Genomic DNA, 21146 nt, shown 5'->3' on the forward strand with positions numbered 1-21146 from the left:
ACTCGCGGGGTCTGTGAAAACTAAACAGGAGGACTCCACTATCGTAGAAATTATAGATCCTAAAACCAGTGTGTCCGTAACAGATCAAGAGGAGATCGCTCAAGTCTTCTTAGATCATTACTCCCAGCTACATACAACTAAATATAAGGTTGGAGTAAGTCAAATCCGTAATTACTATGATGGAGTTGAGCTTCCCTCTCTTTCTGGGCCCAGGGCCGAGCAGCTCTTGCTAGATATCTCTGAAGAAGAGATTCTAAGGGCTATTAAGTTTATTCCAGGTGCTAAAGCATGTGGAGGTGATGGCTTCCCCAAATCATTTTTTACAATTTTCTCTAAAGAGCTGGTTCCGTTCCTGACAAGTCTTTTCAATGTCATCAGCCAAGGCTGTCGTGTCCCCTCAAACTTTAAAGGAATCAATATTGGTTAGTTTTGTAAAAAAGGGCAAAAATAGAAAGGATGTTAATTCATACAGGCCTATTAGTCTCCTCAATGCCGATTTTAAAATACTAATGAAAATCTGGGCACAACGCTTTATGCCGATTGTCCAGGAGCTTATCCATTATGATCAAACAGGGTTTCTTGCAGGGAGGTACTAGTCTACAAATACTTGGTTTTTAATTCAAGCACTTGACTACGCAACAAATAATAAAATACCTACTTTCATTACTATGGTCGATGCCGAAAAAGCATTTGACCTGGTAAATTGGGATGCACATTTTTTTGGTTTGGGTAAATTTGGTTTTCCGGCTCAAGTGCTAAATATGTTAAAAAATATCTACCAGGGTGCTCAAGCTTGGGCGATAGTCAATGGTGATCCAGTAGGGAACGTGGAAATAAATTGTGGCACCAGACAAGGTTGCCCGCTGTCCCCTCTGTTATTTACTTTTTTCATTGAACCTCTTGCGGTAAGAATTTGTGGAAATGCCTTTATTAAAGCTCCATGCGAAGGGATTTCAAAAATAAAATTATTCGCGGACGATATCATTTTGTACCTCTCCCCTGAAAAACAGAATGTGGAAGAAGCCCTTGCAGAATGTAGTAAATTCGAACAGATAGGAGGCTACAAGATAAACCGAAAGAAAACAGAGGTGTTATTACTTAACTCGAGGTGTGACTGCCTTCCTACGATTTTAAGAACTCAGGCTCAAAAAGACGAGCCAATCAGATATTTGGGCATTAACGTTTCGCACCATATAGACCAATTATTTAACCTAAATTATACAGCTGGGCGAAATAAAATTAAAACTTTATTAGATAATTGGTCTCTTTTGCCCTTGACATTGATTGGGCGTGTTGCACTTTTAAAAATGTCAATCCTTCCCTTATTAATATTTCTGTTTGTTAACGTACCCTTAAAAATGAATGCCAAATATTTTAAGGAAATCGACACTATGTTCAGGATATTTGTCTGGAGTAAAAAGGTGTCTTGGGTCAAACTGCCAATACTACAGTTAGAGCCTAATCTTGGGGATTTAGCCCTACCAAACATTCGCACATATTATGAAGCCGCGCTAATAGACCTAATGGCACGATTGTTGGAATCGAATGATCAGATGGACACATATTTTTTTAAGAAAATGTTTGCTGAGTCCAGCACACAGATCCCTGCGTTTCTAAAAACATCCAAACTACCCCCAAAAAATCACTCTACTAGACCATGCATGATTATTCCTATCGATATCAATTGATGCTTAAACAAGCTAATGTTTCTGGATTTGCTTTTTTGAAATCAGATGAATGCAAGGGGCTCGGTCTGCATATCAAGCTATGTTAAGATTTGGAGGGATATTGGCCTTGAGTATTTCTGCCTGTTTCTTATCGGTAGGAGAATAATTCCCTGGGAAGGAGTAATGGGAAGGGTAGGGAGCCGAATGAAGCCAGGGTTTCTAGAGTATATACAGGCCATCATTTTAATTAAAAAATATATAATCCCGAAAAGTGGGCTCATTCCCATAGCTAATGCGTTATTTAAAGAGAACTTGAAGGGAGTGGGAAATTGGTATTCCCTACTTATGAAACAAAAGGCACTCCCCTTGTTAGACAAACTATTGGGAAAAATAACCCGGGATAAAAATTGTGTTTTCTCTCTGCAGGAATGGCAGGTAATAGCCCAATTAGGAAGCAAGGCCTAAGAGCTACTAATTTTAAAAGGATGACCTTCCTGTCGCGATGGTTGGCATATTATACTCCCGAAAAATTAAATAAATGTTATTCGAAAGTTGAAAATAAATGTTTTCGATGCCTCTCCCTAGGTGAGGGGAATTGGCACCACACGTTTTTAATATGCCCGAAGCTTGAAACCTTTTGGAAAAATATTTTTTTTAGCAATGAGCCAGGCAATAAAAAAAAATATCAAACCTGAAGCAGAGGTGGCTCTCTTTGGACTTACTAAAACTAGGTCAGAGCTGACCAGATCGGAAGAGATGTACATATCAATTTGCTCTACAGTAGCTCGCTCATTAATTCTCCAAAATTGGAGGTCGGAGGAGGTTCCATCCTATCTTAAATGGGTCAATAAAATGACTAGAATAAGGAGATTTGAGGATGCATATGCTAAACGGGTTGGGGCAACAAAAAGGGTTGCAGGGGTCTGGAAGTTTTTTTGACAACTTGGCTGTACCACAAGATCTTTAGCACTCTAGTACTGTTGCACTTTAGAAAATGAAGTACTTTAATACACAGCACTTTCAGTTATAAATAAAGGTTTTGTACTGTAGTAATAATGCCAAGGTCTGTCAAATGGAGAAAGAAACAATTGTACTACTGATATACTTGTATTTATGATGATTATCTGGCATCTGTCACTATAGGTAGTTTTTTTTTAAGGTGAAAGGGTAATTAATTGCTGTTTCAATATTTATGAATTCAGGGTGTCGAGGACTGAATGTTTCGGTTAATTTCTCCATTTTTTAATTGTTTTTAATTTTTAAAAATTCTTTTTAAAGATGTATATATTTTGGTCTGGTCGGTCTCAGTTTTAAGTGTTCTTAGGGTATAGGTGTTATGTACTTATGATATATGTGTTTTATTTTGTGGAAATACGAGAATGGTTCCTCCATGTTGACCAATGCTATGTCATTATATTTTTTTAGTTCTCTGCTCTGCTCAATAAAATGGCATCCGTTGTGCTCAGTTAAATTTGTTTATGAGTGATTCATATTCATTATACTTTTCTACCCTTTTCAATCATATCAAAAGTAGTTCAGTACATTGTAGAAGGTCCTGTGTCATCCTCCTTGCCTTTGGTCGGCTGAGGAAACCTTTGGAACTCAGCATTGATCCACTTTGGCCCCGGCCAGTTTGAGACAATTTGTTTATATTAAATGTCTCCTCCATTTTGCGCTCAAATCGAAGGTTCCTGCACTTACACGCCTGAATATTGAGCAGAAACCTTTAAGGCCCCAAGCCTTTGTTAGCACGTTATGAATGTGTCGGTTGCTAGTAACAAGAAGGCCTTTCACTAAAGCAGTGTATTTCAGATGATGGCAAAGATTTTCTTAGTGGTGTTTACTTGAAGGAATTGAATCCTTCATTTGTATTTGCAGAGAGCACATGTCTTTAAAATGCCTCACTGGATATTCCTTAAATTCTCTGAGTCTAAAGAAGTGGAGCTATCTGTAAGCGGCCTATCCCCAGTAGTTTTAAAGTTCATTAAACATATTACACTTCGAAGAAAAAATCTCTTAAGGATTTAGGGGCTCTGTCATCTGGAGGCAAAGCTGCTACTTGTGTTCTTCTTAGAACAGTCGGTCCCACTTGTGAGCATTTGGAAAGCACCCATTACCTCCCGATACACACGTTTGTATTAACACTACTGTATTGACAGAGTAGTGAAAAATAGGTCATAATTTAAACGAGGAGTAATGCAAGGTTTTCTGATACATGATTAGTTTCGTGAAATGGTGCTTTGGAAGTGGTTCAAGATGAGGATTCTGTTGGAGGGAGCACCCATGAGAAGAACAAGTTACTTATTTTTTGTGGTCATCTTTTTGGTGGCTATGCATCTTCTGATGACTGCGCTTTGTGCTGAAGGCATGTCACTCTTCAGTAACGTACTGATAGACAAATATTGTTTTGTTTCTGGTTTTTTTTATCCCTTCGATTTTTTTTTTTTGTCCTGACCTCTGTAGTGCATAGCTGATAAAGTAGATGTGCAATTGTTTTTTTGTACAACAATGTTGCTGGGCACAGATTGGTGGCACGGCTAATCCCAGCCTTCTAACAAGTGTTCTCTAGGAGCTCCAACAAATGGGAAGAGCTGCCACAGCAATGCCCCTCAAGTTCAGTGTGATCCCAGAGTGTCAAGTTAAGTCCTTGTGATCACACCGAAGAACACGTGTGGAGTATTGTGCGGCATTTCTGAAATCTGAGCCTTTTGAATAGCAAGACTTTTCGCATAATACAGTGTTGGCTGCCACCAATCAAAACTGGTAGGGCAGCGTAGGGGTGTGAAAAACAAAAAACACTTACCTGCCCCTCCGCTCCCCCTGCCGGCTGCCTCGTTCCTCCTGCTCCTCTCATCCCGGAAGTGGATGAGCCTGAATGCACAGGCTCCCTACCCAATCCAGACGCTGCTCTCTAGCATGAGAGCAGTGTTAGGATTGGTCGGAGAGGCCTGGTTTGCCGCACAGACAGTGCCTGGTAACCTGTGGCTTTTCTCCAACCGGGCTGTGTAACACAGCTGGGTTGGAGAAACGTAAATGGGCATGTCTGTTTGGACGGCCTGAAATGCTGGCCAAACTGACATGCGCACTTATAGACCAGCGGTGGCACATATATATATATATATATATATATATATATATATATATATATATATATATATGCGGCTTCATGTCTTCATGTCAGGAGATTGGATGGAGTTGGAAAATAGACTGATAGCACCACCTACGCTCACATGGGAGTTATTGTAAGAGTTTCCAGATCATGGCTTGCGCAAGGGGAGAGTCACAAGGTGTGGAATCAGTGATTAGCGTATCCACCAGAAAGAACATTACCAAAGATAAGAAAGAAGTAAAAGTTGAATCTATGACTTTAACCAAGCACATAACAAATAATCGTTTTCCTAATTTTCCTAATCCACTTATGGGACAGAAGAGGAAGCAAATTCTCAACTGCTAGCCAGTATGGAAAAGCAAGTCTTTTGTGTGCACACAAGCACTTCTCTGTGATACAATTGTTTTAAGTTATTGATTGCCTTTGTTTAAAAACTGATCTGTAGAAGATTGTTTAAGAAAAGTTCGTAGGTACATTTATTTACTGCCAGCGATGAAAGGACAAGAACTGCATATTTGTATGCCAATATTGTTTTGAATTTTCCATTATGTTATTAACTTAATTCGAAAGGCGTTGCATTCACCGACTTAATTTTGAAGAAGTATAAATAATAAATGTTCTTGCTGTTGTACTAGATTGTGCTCATTGTAATGACCTCATAAAGCTGAAGGTCTTTTGTGTGTTAATGTGAAACCTTGGTCCAAGGTTTTTTAATTCTGGTATCCGTGTTAATGCCTCTGTTTACGAAGTCATCACACCGAACAAACTGTACCTCTCACTTCTGAATACATAATTTGTGGTGGTGTTATGAAGCTGCAGATGTCCATGGTTGGTGTATAAAGTGAATACAAGACGCAGGATGTGTCAAGAATGAGATCCTCTGTAATACCGACTCTGATTGATTCTGTCTCCCTTCTCAGAGCACGTCTGTTCAATCATGGCCTCCCTCCTCCGGAACTTGAAAGGCCAGCAGAGAACAAGACTCCTCAATAAATTCACGGAGAATGACAGCGAAAAGGTGAGTCCCTTTCCCCCACACCAGTTGTTTTTATTTTATTTCATATACAAAGGCACGCATCTCTCTCCTTGCACAACGCTTTCAAGAAATAGCAACTTTCCAGAACCCTGAATCGAGGGCCCGATTCACAGAACTAACTTAAGACAAAATCCTAAACTTACAACCATTTTGGTATTCACAGAAGGCACATGCTCATTTTGGTATTCACAGAATGCACTTACTCATTTCGGTATTCACAGAAGTTAGGAGTCCTAACTTTAGGACTTCTAAATGCCTTCTGTGAATACCGAAAGTCTTAAAGTTAGGATTTTTCTCAGTTTAGGAGTAGTAAAGTTAGGACTCCTAACTTTAGGACTCCTAAACTAAGAAATATTCTAACTTTAAGACTTTCGGTATTCACAGAAGGCATTTAGGAGTCCTAAAGTTAGGAGTCCTAACTTTACTACTGCTAAATTGAGAAAAATCCTAACTTTAAGACTTTCGGTATTCACAGAAGGCATTTAGGAGTCCTAAAGATAGGACTCCTAACTTCTGTGAATACCGAAATGAGTAAGTGCATTCTGTGAGTACCGAAATGAGTATGTGCCTTCTGTGAATACCAAAATGGTTGTAAGTTTAGGCTTTTGTCTTAAGTTAGTTCTGTGAATCGGGCCCGAGACTTTTAAGTAATTTCAACGGAGTTCTGTTATTGGCTGTAATATATCATGCTTGCCTCTTCTTGTGCTCGTCGTGTTGTGCTTCTTCTAATGTCCCATGCTGCTGAAATAATTGGACTCACGAAAACTGTGATGGTGCCTAACTCCTCGCAGTGATTGCGAGAATAATTGTATGTTCGAGGCATATGGGCTGCAGACCACACACTATTGCATAGATCACCATCTGGTGGTGGGCCCGGATGATTACACTTTGTTTTTCTTGGAAGAGTCTTTGTCTGTTGGATGACTCCTCCTGTAGATAACCATTTATTCATAATAAAACGAAGGCAAACCTATTTTATCACTATGTAACACAAAATGTAAGTGTTGAACGGTAGATTAGGTTGTTAAGAAGTGGGCCATTTTGGACTACATTTCAGCCTATACTGCAATATTATAGGCACTATAGAACCTAATAGTGTGTGGCTTAAAGAGTTCGATTAAGATTCCTGCGTGTGGATCTCTAGAAGACTCATTCTGCCTTTGATGGGATTACAGCCAGCTTTATGAATTGTCAATGCTGTAGCTGATCGAACCTAGTGCTGCTAATTCTGTTTGTCCTTAAATCGGGCCAGCTGGGTCTCGTTCTTCGAATTGCTGACCCTCAGCAACTTCCTTATCTTTTGGGTATATTGTCTTTGGACCTGCCTGACTATGATGTGGGCACAGTTAAACATTTCATGTTGGCCCTTTTAGCCTTTCTTCATTTGCCTGATAACTCCGCCTTTATTCAAACCACCCTTTCGTAAGCCCCTGTGGTGGCATAGGACATCTTCTGTTAGTGGGGAGAGTAGTGGCTGGATCTTTTTGCCTCCGCTGAGAATGTGCAGTGTCAAGGCTTCTGCATGTTGTAGTTTCCAAGAAAGATCTCTCTCTCACTGAGACACATTCTTGCTAGAGTGGTGCGCAGGATTCTTGTATGCCTTTCCACTGCTTCTTCTCCTGCCCTGGGCTCTGAAGAAGACCAAGATCGACCATACTCAAGCCATCTTAGTGGATCCGGATTGGGCCAGGAGAGTGTGATATCTGGGACTTCTGGGAATGAGCATTTGACATCCGCTCTTGCTACAGCTGCGGGAGAATCTTCTGTTGCAGCAGCACTGCATGGTTCTGCACCCAAACCTGCGCAATGTACACCTAATTTCTTGGTGATCATGTCGCTGCAAGTAACATCGTTTGATCTGCCATCTGAGATTGTGGATGTCATCTTTGTATATAGGCGTCCTTCTAAAAAGTTCATCGACGCTGGGCGCATGCACTGATTTGTGACCAGCAGTGGAATGTGCAAGACCCCTTCCAAGCCAAACTGTCAGGTCCTTTTCTTTTTATTTTGTCTCTGGACCACCAAGACCTTGCAATGGGTATTATTAAAGGCCATTTGTCTGCCCTTTCGGCCTTTTTGTGTTTGCCAGACCAATTGTCCTTGTTTAAATCACCCATTGTGATGCTTTTTATTAAAGGTGTGACCCATGTTTCATCACAAACCATTTGTGATTCCACAGTGGGTTTTTAATTTTGTCCTCACATCCCTTATCTGCACTCTTTTGAGCACATGCACGGCTACTCCCTGAACCTTCTGACTGTTTCTTGTTTTGATCACTTCAGCTTATCACATGAGTGAGCTCCAGACTTTCTTGGTACAGCCACCCTATTCCACGGTGTGCTAGTATTTAGGACAAGGGTGGCCTTTTTGCTGAAGGTCTTGACTATGTGTCACATTGGGCAATCCATCACCCTCCTAACATTTTTTGCTCTGTCTCACATCTTGAAAGAGGAGGAGAGGCTATGTCAACTGGATCACAAAAGAACCTTGAACTTCTACATTGATTGCACAAAAAAACATCAGGTAGACAATCCGCTCTCAGTTGGTTTCTCTGCAGCAAAGAAAGGTAAGGCGGTGCAGAAAATAACTTTGTCATCATGGTGAGTCCTTTAAATTAATACCTGCTGTGCACTGGCCAAGAATCAGCCCCCAAGAGGGACTGTCAAGGCTGCTATCCCTGCTTTGTCAGGCTGCAACATGGGTGGCAACGAGATTTTTAGGGTTTAAGGTGGGTATGTGTTTTTGGGTGGCAAGAGAATTTTTAGGGTTTAATGTGGGTATGGGTTATTGGATGGCATGGGAATGTTTAGGGTTTAGGGTGAGCATCGGATTTTGAGTAGCAAGGGAATTTTTAGGTTTTGAGGTAGGTATGGGTTTTTGGGTGACCTGGGAAATTTTAGGGTTTAGGGTAGGTATGGGTTTTTAGGTGGCAAGGATATTTTTAGGGTTTAGGGTGGGAATGGGTTTTTGGGTGCAAGCGATTTGTTTAGGGTTTAGGGTGGGTATGGGTTTTTTGGTGGCCAAGGATTTTTTAGGGTTTAGGGTAGGTATGGGTTGTGGGGTTGCAAGGGATATACATATGATTTTCAGTGCTACTCGCTCAAAAAGTGCTTCAACGCCTCGTCTGGGGTAGTAAGCGCTATATAAATGCAATTACAATACAGTACATTCATATATATCTATGTGTATATGTATGGGTGTATATATATATATATATATATATATCACAACTCACGTCTCTGAATCCCCAGGAAACGTATATATATATATATATCTCCAGCACAAAGTTTGCCTGCTGTAGAGAAAGCCACATCACAGTTAAGTTATTTGCCAACGATCTTTGTTGGAGCCTGCTGCGAGGACTGAGAACAAACTTCACTGAAAAACTGTCCAGCCTCAGCCTGACGCGTTTCATGTGAGACCACTTCATCAGAGGCACAGGCTTAGGGATCCTGACACGCTCATTTTGGCACCCTTTAAATGTTGTTCACACCACCCATGTGGGTGTGGCCACTCCCGTGGCCTGCTGGTAATTGTAGTGCCTTCTCTTGCTGCAGTGAGCTGGCGTGCTCGGACAGCTTGATAAATGCAATTCTATACCCCAGTGGGTTGTGTTGTCCGTCTCGGGCCCCCGCACCACTCTCATTCCTCCAGTAACGGCTCCTGTTATCCAAATACCGGCGTCGTTAGGGCGTCGATGTAGAAATGCTGAAGAGCATCCAGGCTTACTCCGCAGCTCAGGCGAGACCGCTACAAATCCAACACAAAGTTTGCCTACGTAGAGTAAGCCACATCACAGGTAAGTTATTTGCCAACGATCTTTATTGGAGGCTGCTGCGAGGACTTAGAACAAACTTCACTGAAATACTGTCCAGCCTCAGCCTGATGCGTTTCGTGTGAGACCACTTCATCAGAAGCACAGGTTTAGGGATCCTGACACATTCATTTTGGCACCCTTCAAACATTGTTCACGCCCCCCATGTGGGCGCGGCCACTCCCGTGGCCTGCTGGTAATTGTAGTGCCTTCTCTTGCTGCAGTGAGCTGGCATGCTCGGACCTTTTGATAAATGCAATTATATACCCCAGTGGGTTGTGTTGTTCGTCTCGGGCCCCCGCACCACTCTCTTTCCTCCAGTAACGGCTCCTGTTATCCAAATACCGGCGTTGTTAGGGCATCAATGTAGAAATTCTGAAGAGCATCCGGGCTTAGGCGAGACTGCTACAAATCCAATATATATATATCCAGACCAATAAATAAAAGTAGGGACCTACCTGTTAAATTTTTACCAAGCACATGCGTTTATCATGCATACCTTTACCACAAAAATGTATGTATTATACAGATCATTATAAACCCTGTATATGAACATAAAAAAGGGTTTCTACTTACCTGGAAAATGCATACGTACATTTAAATTTAAAACCTTAACCATGCATATGCCTTTACCATTCATGCCCTTACAATGAAATCTGTTGTAAAGGCATGCGTGGTAAAGGCATATGCAGGGTAGAATCCTGTGTGATAATGGTAGCCATGTCGCAACAGCCGCGTTGTAAAGGCATGCGTTGTTCCGTCATACATCCTGCCTTCGGTGACTGTCTCACGCTTTACATATTACAAAATAATTTATTCATATACCTTCTGTGACGCTCTTCGTGGTGGATATTCTCCCTAACAGCAAAGTTCTCAATTGCCCACTCTCCTCGCTGTTCTGTTGACTGGACAATTGGGAATGAATAAGGTTGCAACATAGATTTGCACACTGACAGTGTTTCTTAATCAGTTAGTCATACTCTGTGTCTTATTGTGCCGAAAAACCCAATTAAAAAGCTGGCATCGACCAGGGGTGGCACCTATAAGCAGCTCCATGTCTTCCCGTCAGGAGAATGGATGGAGTTGCGAAAGAGACTGATGGCACTTGGTAACCATTGTAAGGGTTTCCAGATCTTGTCTGGAGCCATAGGAGATTCACAAGATGTGGAATGTGTGAGTAGTGTAACCACCAGAAAAAAGCAGTACCAAAGATAAGGAATTTACTAGTCTATGCATAGCAGTAAACGTTTAATCTAGAACTTCATCTAAACACATAACAAATAATAATTTTCCTAATCCACTTATGGAACAGAAGAGGGAGCAAAGTCTCAACTGCTAGCCAGTATGGAAAAGCAAGTCTGAGCTAGTCATTTGCCAATAAGCACAACACAGTGCAGTGACTCTCATTGGTCTGTACAGATGTAACATTGCTTTAGGTACACCTCACTAGCAGAAGTCGGAAAAACTATTACTTGTATTGAATCTGAACTGAACACAACATATGTATGTTTTTGTGTATATAATATTTCTATAGCGTCAACCTAGCCTAAAGGCAGCAGAGGGCTGTACATGGTCAAAGACGAATATAAAGTAAACTAGTTATAGGGGAGGTAGCTGGGTTGTGGATGGTTAATGCACTGTGATATAGTGCTCTTTAAAGAGGCGAGTCTTTAACTCTTTGTTAAATTTAAGCAGAATAGGAGTGGTCCTGATGGATACTGGGATGTTGTTCCAGATCCTTGGTGCATTGATGGAAAAGGTCAGCTGCATTGCTTTCTCTGTTTTTTGCATCTCTTAGTTTACAGTCGAACAGTCAGACAGACTGTGGGTGTACTGAGAGCCAACAAAGACGGTAGGATTGTCTACAAGATAAGCTAGGGTGCTGTGGTGGTGGCTTTGTAAATGATGCAGCTGGTTTTGAAAACTGTACTGGCCAACAAGGGGACCCAATGGAGTTCCGAAATGGCAATTGTGGCACCTCTGTAAGCTTAGAAAAGTCTCAAAAGAATAGAAAATCCTCATCTTGCTAGAAATACCTGCAATGTCCCTTCACATTCTTGAGACATAGGATCCATTTATCTTCTCTCAGACTGCCATGTCTCTTTTTCTACCTGTTGTGGTGAGACTAACTTATTTGAACAAAATTTGCATTCAGTGAAATGTACCGGTGTCCCTCCCCCTGCCATTCTCAATTAAAGGAAGGTCTTTTAACCCAAGTTTTGCTAGCTTCTGATTGACAAGTATTCATGACATCTAACACATTATGCACCTTCCAGCCTAACTGGGCAGAATACTTCTGTTAATATAGTGTATTATCGCCCTTTCGAATAGGTTCTTAGGTTGGAACCTCCAGCCAGGTAACCTTTCCAAGGAGAACAAATGCTTTGCTTTTGGCCAGCCTAGAGCGATGGAAAAGCATCACACTTTGAATTTTCCAAATAGGGAAACCTTTACACCTCCTGCAGCTCTGTTCATTGGGACAGCGAGCAGTTCCTGAATGCCCTTGCAGTTTAGCTTTTCCCGAGTAGGGCAGTACTTGTCTCTGGTCATGATCTTTGACTGTAGGAAATGTAGTCTTCTGGCTAAGTTGCTAATGTTTGAACCTGTGGATTTGAGTTATAATATCATCGCAGACTCTTGGCTGAAAAAGTGTATTTCTGGTCAAGTTATTTATTCAGTGTGTGCCTAAAATTGTTAGTATGTGTGAAATGTAATGCAGTTGTAAAATTGTGAAATGTAACGTAATTCCAAATATCTGAAACGTAATTCAGCTGTGTGATTCAAATGTGTGTATCTGCATTCGTTGCATCTAGTTTTGTATTATCTCGCAACACTCCCCATTAATGTAGAGTAAGAAACCTGGTGCTCCCCAGCTAGGCTTGTGCTGTAGGAATACATAGGCATCTATACATGCATACAGGTTGGTAATGTTATGGGTGTGAAAGGAGTTTGCCATCAGAGTGTTGCCCTTTAAATTTTCTCACATATTTCTGGATTTCTTTCCTCTCAGGTTGACCGGCTAATGGAGCTTCATTTTAAGTACCTAGATGCCATGCATGTTGCAGACAAGAAGATTGAAGGAGAAAAACATGTATGACTTGCCTTCTTTCTAATAATGCATCAAGTGATTTTGATTTTAGTCTTTCTCCTGTTTAAGGCTTCTTGCACCTTTCAATCAGCCTTTGTTTTTTGTCCCACGTTGGTCTCTTGATTTAGATGGAAGCATCTTGTCATTCTTTCTCTGAACTGTCTTATTTTAAATGTTAATTAGAGAACTTGAGTTCACAGTGATTAGTCTAACCATTGCTGGTACTTTCCTGTACTTGAATAAAAAGGAGGAAAACAGATATGGAAAATGGGATTATGGTTTGGAGTCCATATATCAAGGCAATGAATGGGTTACTAATTCATTGAGATACTTATTTTATTGCTTTCTATTGAGTGTTAAAATATCGCAACTTTAGTTGTTGCTCTTAGCAAGCACATGTAAGCCAGGGAAAAAAACTAAGGGAAAACATTTCAGTGTAAAGAGAGAGGGGAGAGTAGGCAGACGAGGAGTTGGAGGAGGGTATGCCTGCTAATGGTTTTATCATATGGAGTTGTAAAGAGGTCAGGCTTCCCAGAGTAGTGTGGGTCTTAATGTTCTTGCTTTTGTGATCTGGCTCCAAATTGAGTGCAGTCAGAGTTAGGAAAATGCCAAAAGTAAACCCCTTAAACCATTTCTACAAAGTATTAAATTGTTACCGTGAGTTTTAGAGTTCAAGATGTAATATTTTGGAGTCATTGTTTTGATTTTGAGATTTTTCCAAGCATCGGCTCGCGGTTGCTGTGAAGGCCTCAGAAGATGAAGGTCCGTTGATGCTGGATTTAAACCGCCCTACAGTGGCTCTTGGTGTTCTGAACGTGAATCCAGGAAAAAGGAAAGGGGAATATCAATGATCTAAAATCAGCCATGCTGCTTTTTGAGCTGCAGACATTCTAGATGCTTCAAGCTAATACAAACTGAGGGTGTGATACTTCTTTAATTCATTAGTTCCATTTTTCCATTTGTTCCTCTTGTTCAAAGATGTTGGTGAGCCTTGTCTCTACCAGGCAGGTATCTTTAAAGAGTAACCTTACCCCCACTCACTACCCTATTAATTTTCCAACTAAGCACTTCCGTGCATCTCACAGAGTGTAGCAGGCCCCTTTCTGTAACGTAATAGGAAGGAACTCTATGATATCAAGCAAGGCACCAAAGGGTATCACTGGTGTGTGAGAGCTCTTTAAAGCAAAAGGATGCTTTTTTCCTAAATTGATCCATTCAAGTTGGGCTCTATAGTCTGTGTAAAGTTAACAGGCTAGATAAACAACTGAAATACTTATGGCATTATGTCATAGGCCCATGCTTGACAAACACCACTTTTTCAGATGGACCAATAAAGACTCAGTTGCAAAATAATTCTAGTTCCTAAATATTTCTAATAAAAAGCAGAGCAGTAGCCTATTTGTGTGGTTCATCTGTTTTCTTACACATACTGTACACTACCCACTTGCGTTTCTAATCCTATATCTCCGCTTGGACCTTAGACTAAAATATAATGGCACAACTATACTTATTTGTGTTCACTTAGTTAAAAATACCTTTAATATATTCAGTGAAAGTTTGTTTTAAAATCTGACACAAATGTTTTTGTAACTGTGTTTACAAAGTGAGTTTAGATAGAACCTCCTTGCTTGAATTTTTAATCTACCTGCTACCATGGACTACTACAAGTGCTAGACAAGGGCTTAAAGGTTTTGCCCTGGTTGTACCCCTATTTTTATCAAAATTGCTACATTGAGTGTAGAACTTGGTGAGTATAAAGTAATACATGGACTTAAAATGGCCTCCATTAACCTAATGTAGTGATTTAATTAATGGTACAAAATGGGGCACCTACCAGCAGCCTTTTTTAGGCACTTTCAGATGTCATTACGTAGTGTTATTGTTGCACTCACAAAACATTGATATTGTAACATTTAAGGATTGTGCTTACACTTGTATAATTGTTTGGTTTTTATTACTTTTGCTTCCTGGCATTCTTATATTTTCAAACAGTACCCTATACCAGCTAGTGGTGAGACTGGAAACTGCTGTTTAAAGCTTTTAACGTATTAGAACGAACAAGGCGGTCTGTATACTAGTAGTTCAGTGAACAGACAAAAATACATTTTAGAAGCATCATTGTATACAATTTATACTTTTCATTTTACGTTGCATGAAATAAAATGAACAAATTGTTTTACAGTTACTGTGCCTAAGTATATACAAGAGAAGCACGTGAAGTGAAATGACGCGGTTTAGGATCATGGCGTTTCATGCCGTCATTTCACTTCACGTGCTTCTCTTGTATATACTTAGGCGCAGTAACTGTAAAACAATTCGTTCATTTTATTTCATGCAACGTCCCCACCAGTCCCCCCACTGCGCCGGAAATCGCATGTGACTTCACTTGATTTTAATTGCCATCTGTTGCTCATGGAAAACACACTTTTGTTTTGGATGGTCAGATATGTTACATGCTAATGCTAGTACTTACCCATGTTTTCATTTTTCCTCCCCCTTTTTTCCGAAAATTTGAATGTATAAATATATGTGTAGGCCAAAAAATTGCCTAAAGATTTTCAAGACAAGCTTTTTTATTCTCTGTCCTGAAGATGATGCCACTCATTTCACAATAGGCATCGAAACGTCGTCGACATTTTAGCGTCATATGTAAAATGAAAAGTATAAATTGTATACAATGATGCTTCTAAAATGTATTTTTGTCTGTTCACTGAACTACTAGTATACAGACCGCCTTGTTCGTTCTAACCCCATCCCCTTGTTTTGTCTTGTCCCCTGTGGGTTGCTGGCTGCACTCACTGTGTAAAAAATCCTCTTTATTCCTGCTTATCACTTTAATTAAAATTCCTGTCCGGCTGGACAAAGGTCATACATACTATTGAGCGTATGTCTATCATTTTTGCGAAAGATCCCTGAACTACTAGGGACCCCTGTTTTTTGTAATACGTTACTGCCCAAGGTCCCTAGTGCTATACCTTTGGGTTCCCTTGTTTTGTGTAAAATAGTTTAAAGCTTTTAAGACCGAAAATTGTGTGGCTAGTGCTGGCTCTATATGAAGACGTATCAGGCCACGTTTTGTTGCATTCCCTCTCCAATTCCCAGGTTGAACCAGCATAAACTTCAGTGTGAAACTCTAGTGCAATGGATCCTTGCAAAGTTCTGGGCCAGCATTTGTTTTTTGTGCTATAGTTGTTTCTTACAGTTTCCTTTTTTCTGTGGTTATTGCTGCATAAACTGCTTTACTTTTATCACAAGTCATGTAATCAATCAATCAATCATAGAATTTATAGAGCGCACTACTCACCCGTGAGGGTCTCAAGGCGCTGGGGGGGGGGGTGTGGCTGCAGCTAGCGGTCGAAGAGCCATGTTTTGAGTAGTCTCCTGAAGGTTTGTGGGTCTTCTGTCTGGCGTAGGGATAGAGGGAGGGAGATCCATGTCTTGGCGGCGTGGTGGGAGAAGGACCTGCCTCCGGAAGTGGTTCTGTGGATGCGTGGGACGGTGGCCAGTGAGAGGTCGGCGGAGCGGAGTTCTCTGTTGGGTACTTAGAATGACAGTCGGCTGTTGAGGTATTCTGGGCCGGTGTTGTGGAGTGCCTTGTGTATGTGGGTCAGGAGTTTGAAGGTGATTCTTCTGTCGACGGGGAGCCAGTGCAGGTCTCTCAGATGGGGGGTGATGTGATCTCTGCGGGGGACGTCGAGGATCAGGCGTGCAGAGGCGTTCTGGATTCTTTGAAGTCTGCTGATGAGCTTGGACGGGGCTCCGGCGTAGAGGGTGTTGCCGTAGTCGAGTCTGCTGCTGATGAGGGCGTGGGTGACGGTTTTCCGTGTGTCTGTAGGGATCCATCTGTAGATCTTGCGGAGCATGCAGAGGGTGTAGAAGCAGTTTGAAGAGACTGCGTTGATTTGGTTGGCCATGGTGAGTTTCGAGTCGAGGATGACTCCCAGGTTGCGTGCGTGGTTGGTTGGAGTCGGGGCGGTGCCCAGGGAGGTGGGCCACCAGGAGTCATCCCAGGCGGAGGGGTTCGGTCCGAGGAGGAGGATCTCCGTCTTGTCCGTGTTCAGTTTGAGCCGGCTGTCTTCCATCCAGTTGGCGACAGCTTTCATACCACGGTGAAGGTTGGCTTTGGTGGTGAGGGGGACCTTGGTGAGGGAGAGAATCAGCTGGGTGTCGTCTGCATACGAGATTATGTTGAGGTCGTGGAGTCTGGCGATGTGTGCGAGTGGCGCCATGTAGACGTTGTAGAGTGTCGGGCTGAGGGATGATCCTTGCGGGATGCCGCAGATGGTCTTGGGGACTCCTGAGTGGAACGGGGGGAGGCGGACTCTTTGGGTTCTGTCGGAGAGGAAGGAGGTGATCCATTCCAGGGCCTTGTCGCGGATCCCTGCGTCATAGATGCGTGTGCATAGTGTGTGATGGCAGACGGTGTCGAAGGCGGCGGAGAGGTCCAGGAGGATGAGGGCTGCTGTCTGGCCTTTGTCGAGTAGGATTCTGATGTCGTCTGTGGCTGCGATGAGGGCGGTCTCGGTGCTGTGGTTCTTGCGGAAACCTGACTGGGAAGGGTCGAGGATGTTATCTTCCAAGTAGCGGGTGAGCTGGGTGTTGACGATCTTTTCGATGACCTTTGCCGGGAACTGGAGCAGGGAGATAGGCTGGAAGTTCTTGAGGTCGCTCGGGTCCGCCTTAGGTTTCTTCAGTAGGGCGTTAATCTCGGCGTGCTTCCAGCACTCAGGGATGGAGCTGTCGGCCTTGTTGACGATGTGGTGGGGAAGAGGGTCGGATGGGGCGCCGGAGTGGATGGTGATCATGGTTATGATGGTGTCTTCGGTGGTCACGCTGGTCCATGCGGTGAGGTGGCCGTGGTCGGGTGGGTTCCAGCTAGTGGGCCTTATATTAGAGACATTTGCTTTTATCTTCAAAAAGAGGATTTGATTTAAGTATAGGTATGGTATCTAGTCCACCTTAGGTCAGTAAGGATGGGAGACACTATATTAAAGGCACCACTTAGGTGAAGAATAATACCCTTACAGAGCACCCACAATGGATACTAATTGTTCATGCAATGGCTTGACACCTGGACCCATATTATATTATACCTTTACCTGGATGCATCGAGTGTGTCCTATTACAGTAAAAGGTGCCCAGCTGCAGATTTGCACCTGCCATGTTGGCAGCACATTATTGAAAGACTGACCGGCTGTTTCAAACAACCCATTGTTTTTCAATGTGCACAAAACAGTTCTGTGGTTCTCAATGCTCATCCCTCACAAAAACTCCTTCCTCATATCAGATGTGAGTTGCGCTCCTTTATTAGCAATAACCCTTTGGGACACCTTCATGTACAAACTTCTCCTCCAGGAATTCTAGTACAACAGTCATGGTTGTATATTATCTCACCACACACTCCCCTCCTCCTCCTCCAATTAAGTGTGTATTTACTATTCTAACTCCACGTGAGCTTTGATAGTAGGGTAGATTATAAAGCGGACCGAGGCAAATATAACTGCACTTTAGATTTTTGATACACTCGTTCAAAAGTACATAAACACACTATGGGGACCACTTCGCCTGACTCACCGGTCCTCACAAAGTTAGTGTTTATCATTCTGACAAGGTTAACCCACTCTATGAAGAACGAGCCGGTCACCACAGTGTGCTTTATACATGCCCACACATCTCTCACTCGTCACAACCCATTTGCACGTGTAATCGACCAAAGTTGAAACTTATCTCTCCTTGGAGTGCAGTAACTCAAAAAGATCGGTCATGTCCAGCCCCAATTTAACCCTTGGATCTCTAGGCACTACAATACAGGAAAAAAATTGAGTTGTACTTACCTTCTTAGATGTATCACTAATTGCATACTGCACACAATGGGGGCATTAGAATGAGGATTCTGGGTTTTCAGTCCTCTTCCTCCACCAGTGCACAAGGAGTAGTACATTGTTGCTTCTCGGACAACTCCCAACTCACCCAGTGGAGATGTATTCTCCATTCCTTTTTGCGCCACGAGAATGCTTAATTCAAAGGAGACGCGCCACAACAACAGGACGTGGGTCAGAGAATCTGTTTAACTTTTATTTATTAAATTGCATCCATCGTTTGTGCAAAAATGTGCAGATTATGGACGACGCGTTGCAGAAATTTCCCTTCAACTGAACTATATATATATATATATATATATATATATATATATATATGGACTTGGTGGAAAATTAGTGTTTTCATTGAAAGGTTCTGGAAAGTGACTTTGCTTGCTTGTTTTTTAAAAGAATGTTGATTTTTGCGCCTAGTTCCCTAATATCTTAAACATACTTTGTCTCATTGCTGTACACTTTAGTCATTTAAATTGATCTTGCTTGACCTTGATGGGCCAGTGTCTAATTTAGGGAACGGTTTTAGAATACTGTAAACTGGTGCACCCTCCCATCCATACGTTAACAGGTATATACTTGTCATGTGTGGTTGACACCAGCTCCACAGCAGTTTGTGATCTGTGTTTCTTTGTGTGTCACCTGCGATCAGTCAAGCTTGTCAATCCTGCCTCATTAGAGCCGTTGGAGCTCATTCTGCAACCCCAGGATCCCATCTCAGAGCTGTCTTCTTCCATCAGCCAGAGGCTTCTCAGCAAAAACAGGCTGGCAGATTGGTACTGGCATTCAGACGACTCTTTAGATGTGTTCACCTTGATGGCTGTGAAGGAAGGCGGTAGAGCGGGAGGAGGTGACCAGCTGCATGACGGTATATACTGCACCTGGTGAGCCTCAGAAGTCTGTAGGAAACATGAATTTGTTGGAAATGTTGACAGCGAACTTTACTTTGTTCGATATTGGAAACTTTAAGAGTAACGGCTCCTGATTGCCTCAGGAGCCATTCTAGTTCATAGCATAGAATAGGAGTGCAATAGATGGAGGATTGTATTAATTATAGTGCATTTGATCTGCAGATCTCAAGTTCATGTCCTGCCGGGTCTTTGTCCTGTCCTGTAGAGATTTAGTTGCCTTCATTCAGTAAGTTTGAGATTTGAGTCCTTCTCCTAGTGAGCAAGTGTTCATTTGCCTGTGTGATGTCTCTGTAAACGTTTTGTTAAACAATTAGTAGAGACTCCAATAATTGAATGGTCAATGATATGCGTATATCTCCTCCCAATTTAAGTGAATCTTGCTCAGTCGCTCTGTAGCGGAGTATAATGCAATTTTGTAGCAATGGAATATAAAATTATGTTAAATGGTTGACATAGAAACGCAAATTATAAGGTGCAATGTACATTCTGTAGGTGTAATGCACATTCTGTAATAGTACTTCTCATTTTAGCACGCATTAATACTGCCTGGGCAGACATTTTAACTCATTAGTTCCATTTTAACACTTGACTATAGTATATAGCAACGGAGCTGTAAACCTTTGCAAACGGTCTGCCGCTTTTTAAAGTAAATTTTAACCTGAGCTACAAGCAACTTCTTTGGGTAAATCTATAAATTAAGCTGCAGACAGTGGATTATCCCTGGGAGCATATTCATCATGAGTGATGGAAAGCATTCGAGACCCCACCCCACCATTACTAGGGAATTGAATACTTGTCGGTCGCTGAGCCTCTGTCCTTCTACCATGAGGTAGTTTTGCCTCGGTCTTACAACTACATAGGCTGGCTGAGAAACACATGTGGAAATAGAATGTAGAAGAGGCCCTTTGTAGTTATTGTGACTTTCTGTGGATATCACTTCGCAACATTTGGCCAAAATAAATGCTGCCCAACCTAAGGGGAGCGAGTCTTGGGACAGTTTGTTCCCCAGTATCTTCTGCACAAACATTTACAAATGTCAGTGTGTGGACTTGCTCACTCTGTGTGCCTTTTCTTAGGAGAATGTTGGCATTAGGTGTTCCTTTTCCCCCAAATCGTCAGAGTCTGCAAATCCCAAGCTCTTTTTGTAAACACTGCAATGCGCACTGCTCCGCCAGAACAAATGGAAGCAATTTCCATAAAACAGTAAGGGGTAGTTCAGCATTTCAGTTTATTCCACATGAGTTAAAACTGTGCTCCTCCTGGGAAGGGCCAGCGCCTCCGCATTTGACGCCCCGCATTCTGTACCCAGAGTGGTCCACGAGTATTGGATGGTGCTTGCGACTAAGATGAGAATCTGTAATGCCACCTCATTTAGTAGGAAAGCGCCAAGATTTGTTCTGTTTTCGAAATAGGTTTTTTTTTTTTTTAAACCTTTATTTGTACAAAAAGGATATACAGGTCGAGGCCTACAACCAAACTGGCCGGCCACAATACGAAAAGCAGACGAAAAATCCAGAGAGAACAGTACAGAATCAATCAAAAAGGAGCATGAGCAACACAATCTTAAAAAGGGAAAGGAGAAAAGAAGGTCTAGACGGCCAGCAATCAGGAGCAAAGAAGGTTAATTTTATAATATATGGAAAAGGGGTAT

General features: G+C 42.0%; 1 protein-coding gene across 1 annotated transcript in view; it reads left to right on the forward strand.

Annotated features, from left to right (window-relative positions):
• Positions 1–21146, forward strand: part of CTNNBL1 (catenin beta like 1) — a 477418-nt gene that overhangs the window by 415846 nt on the left and 40426 nt on the right. The window contains exons 12-13 of the mRNA XM_078652114.1: positions 5697–5794; positions 12637–12717. Of these exons, the coding sequence (XP_078508240.1) occupies positions 5697–5794; positions 12637–12717 (179 nt within the window). The remainder of the gene's footprint in view (positions 1–5696; positions 5795–12636; positions 12718–21146) is intronic.

Source organism: Lissotriton helveticus, chromosome 7 (assembly GCF_964261635.1).
Source record: "Lissotriton helveticus chromosome 7, aLisHel1.1, whole genome shotgun sequence".
Lineage (NCBI taxonomy): Eukaryota > Metazoa > Chordata > Amphibia > Caudata > Salamandridae > Lissotriton > Lissotriton helveticus.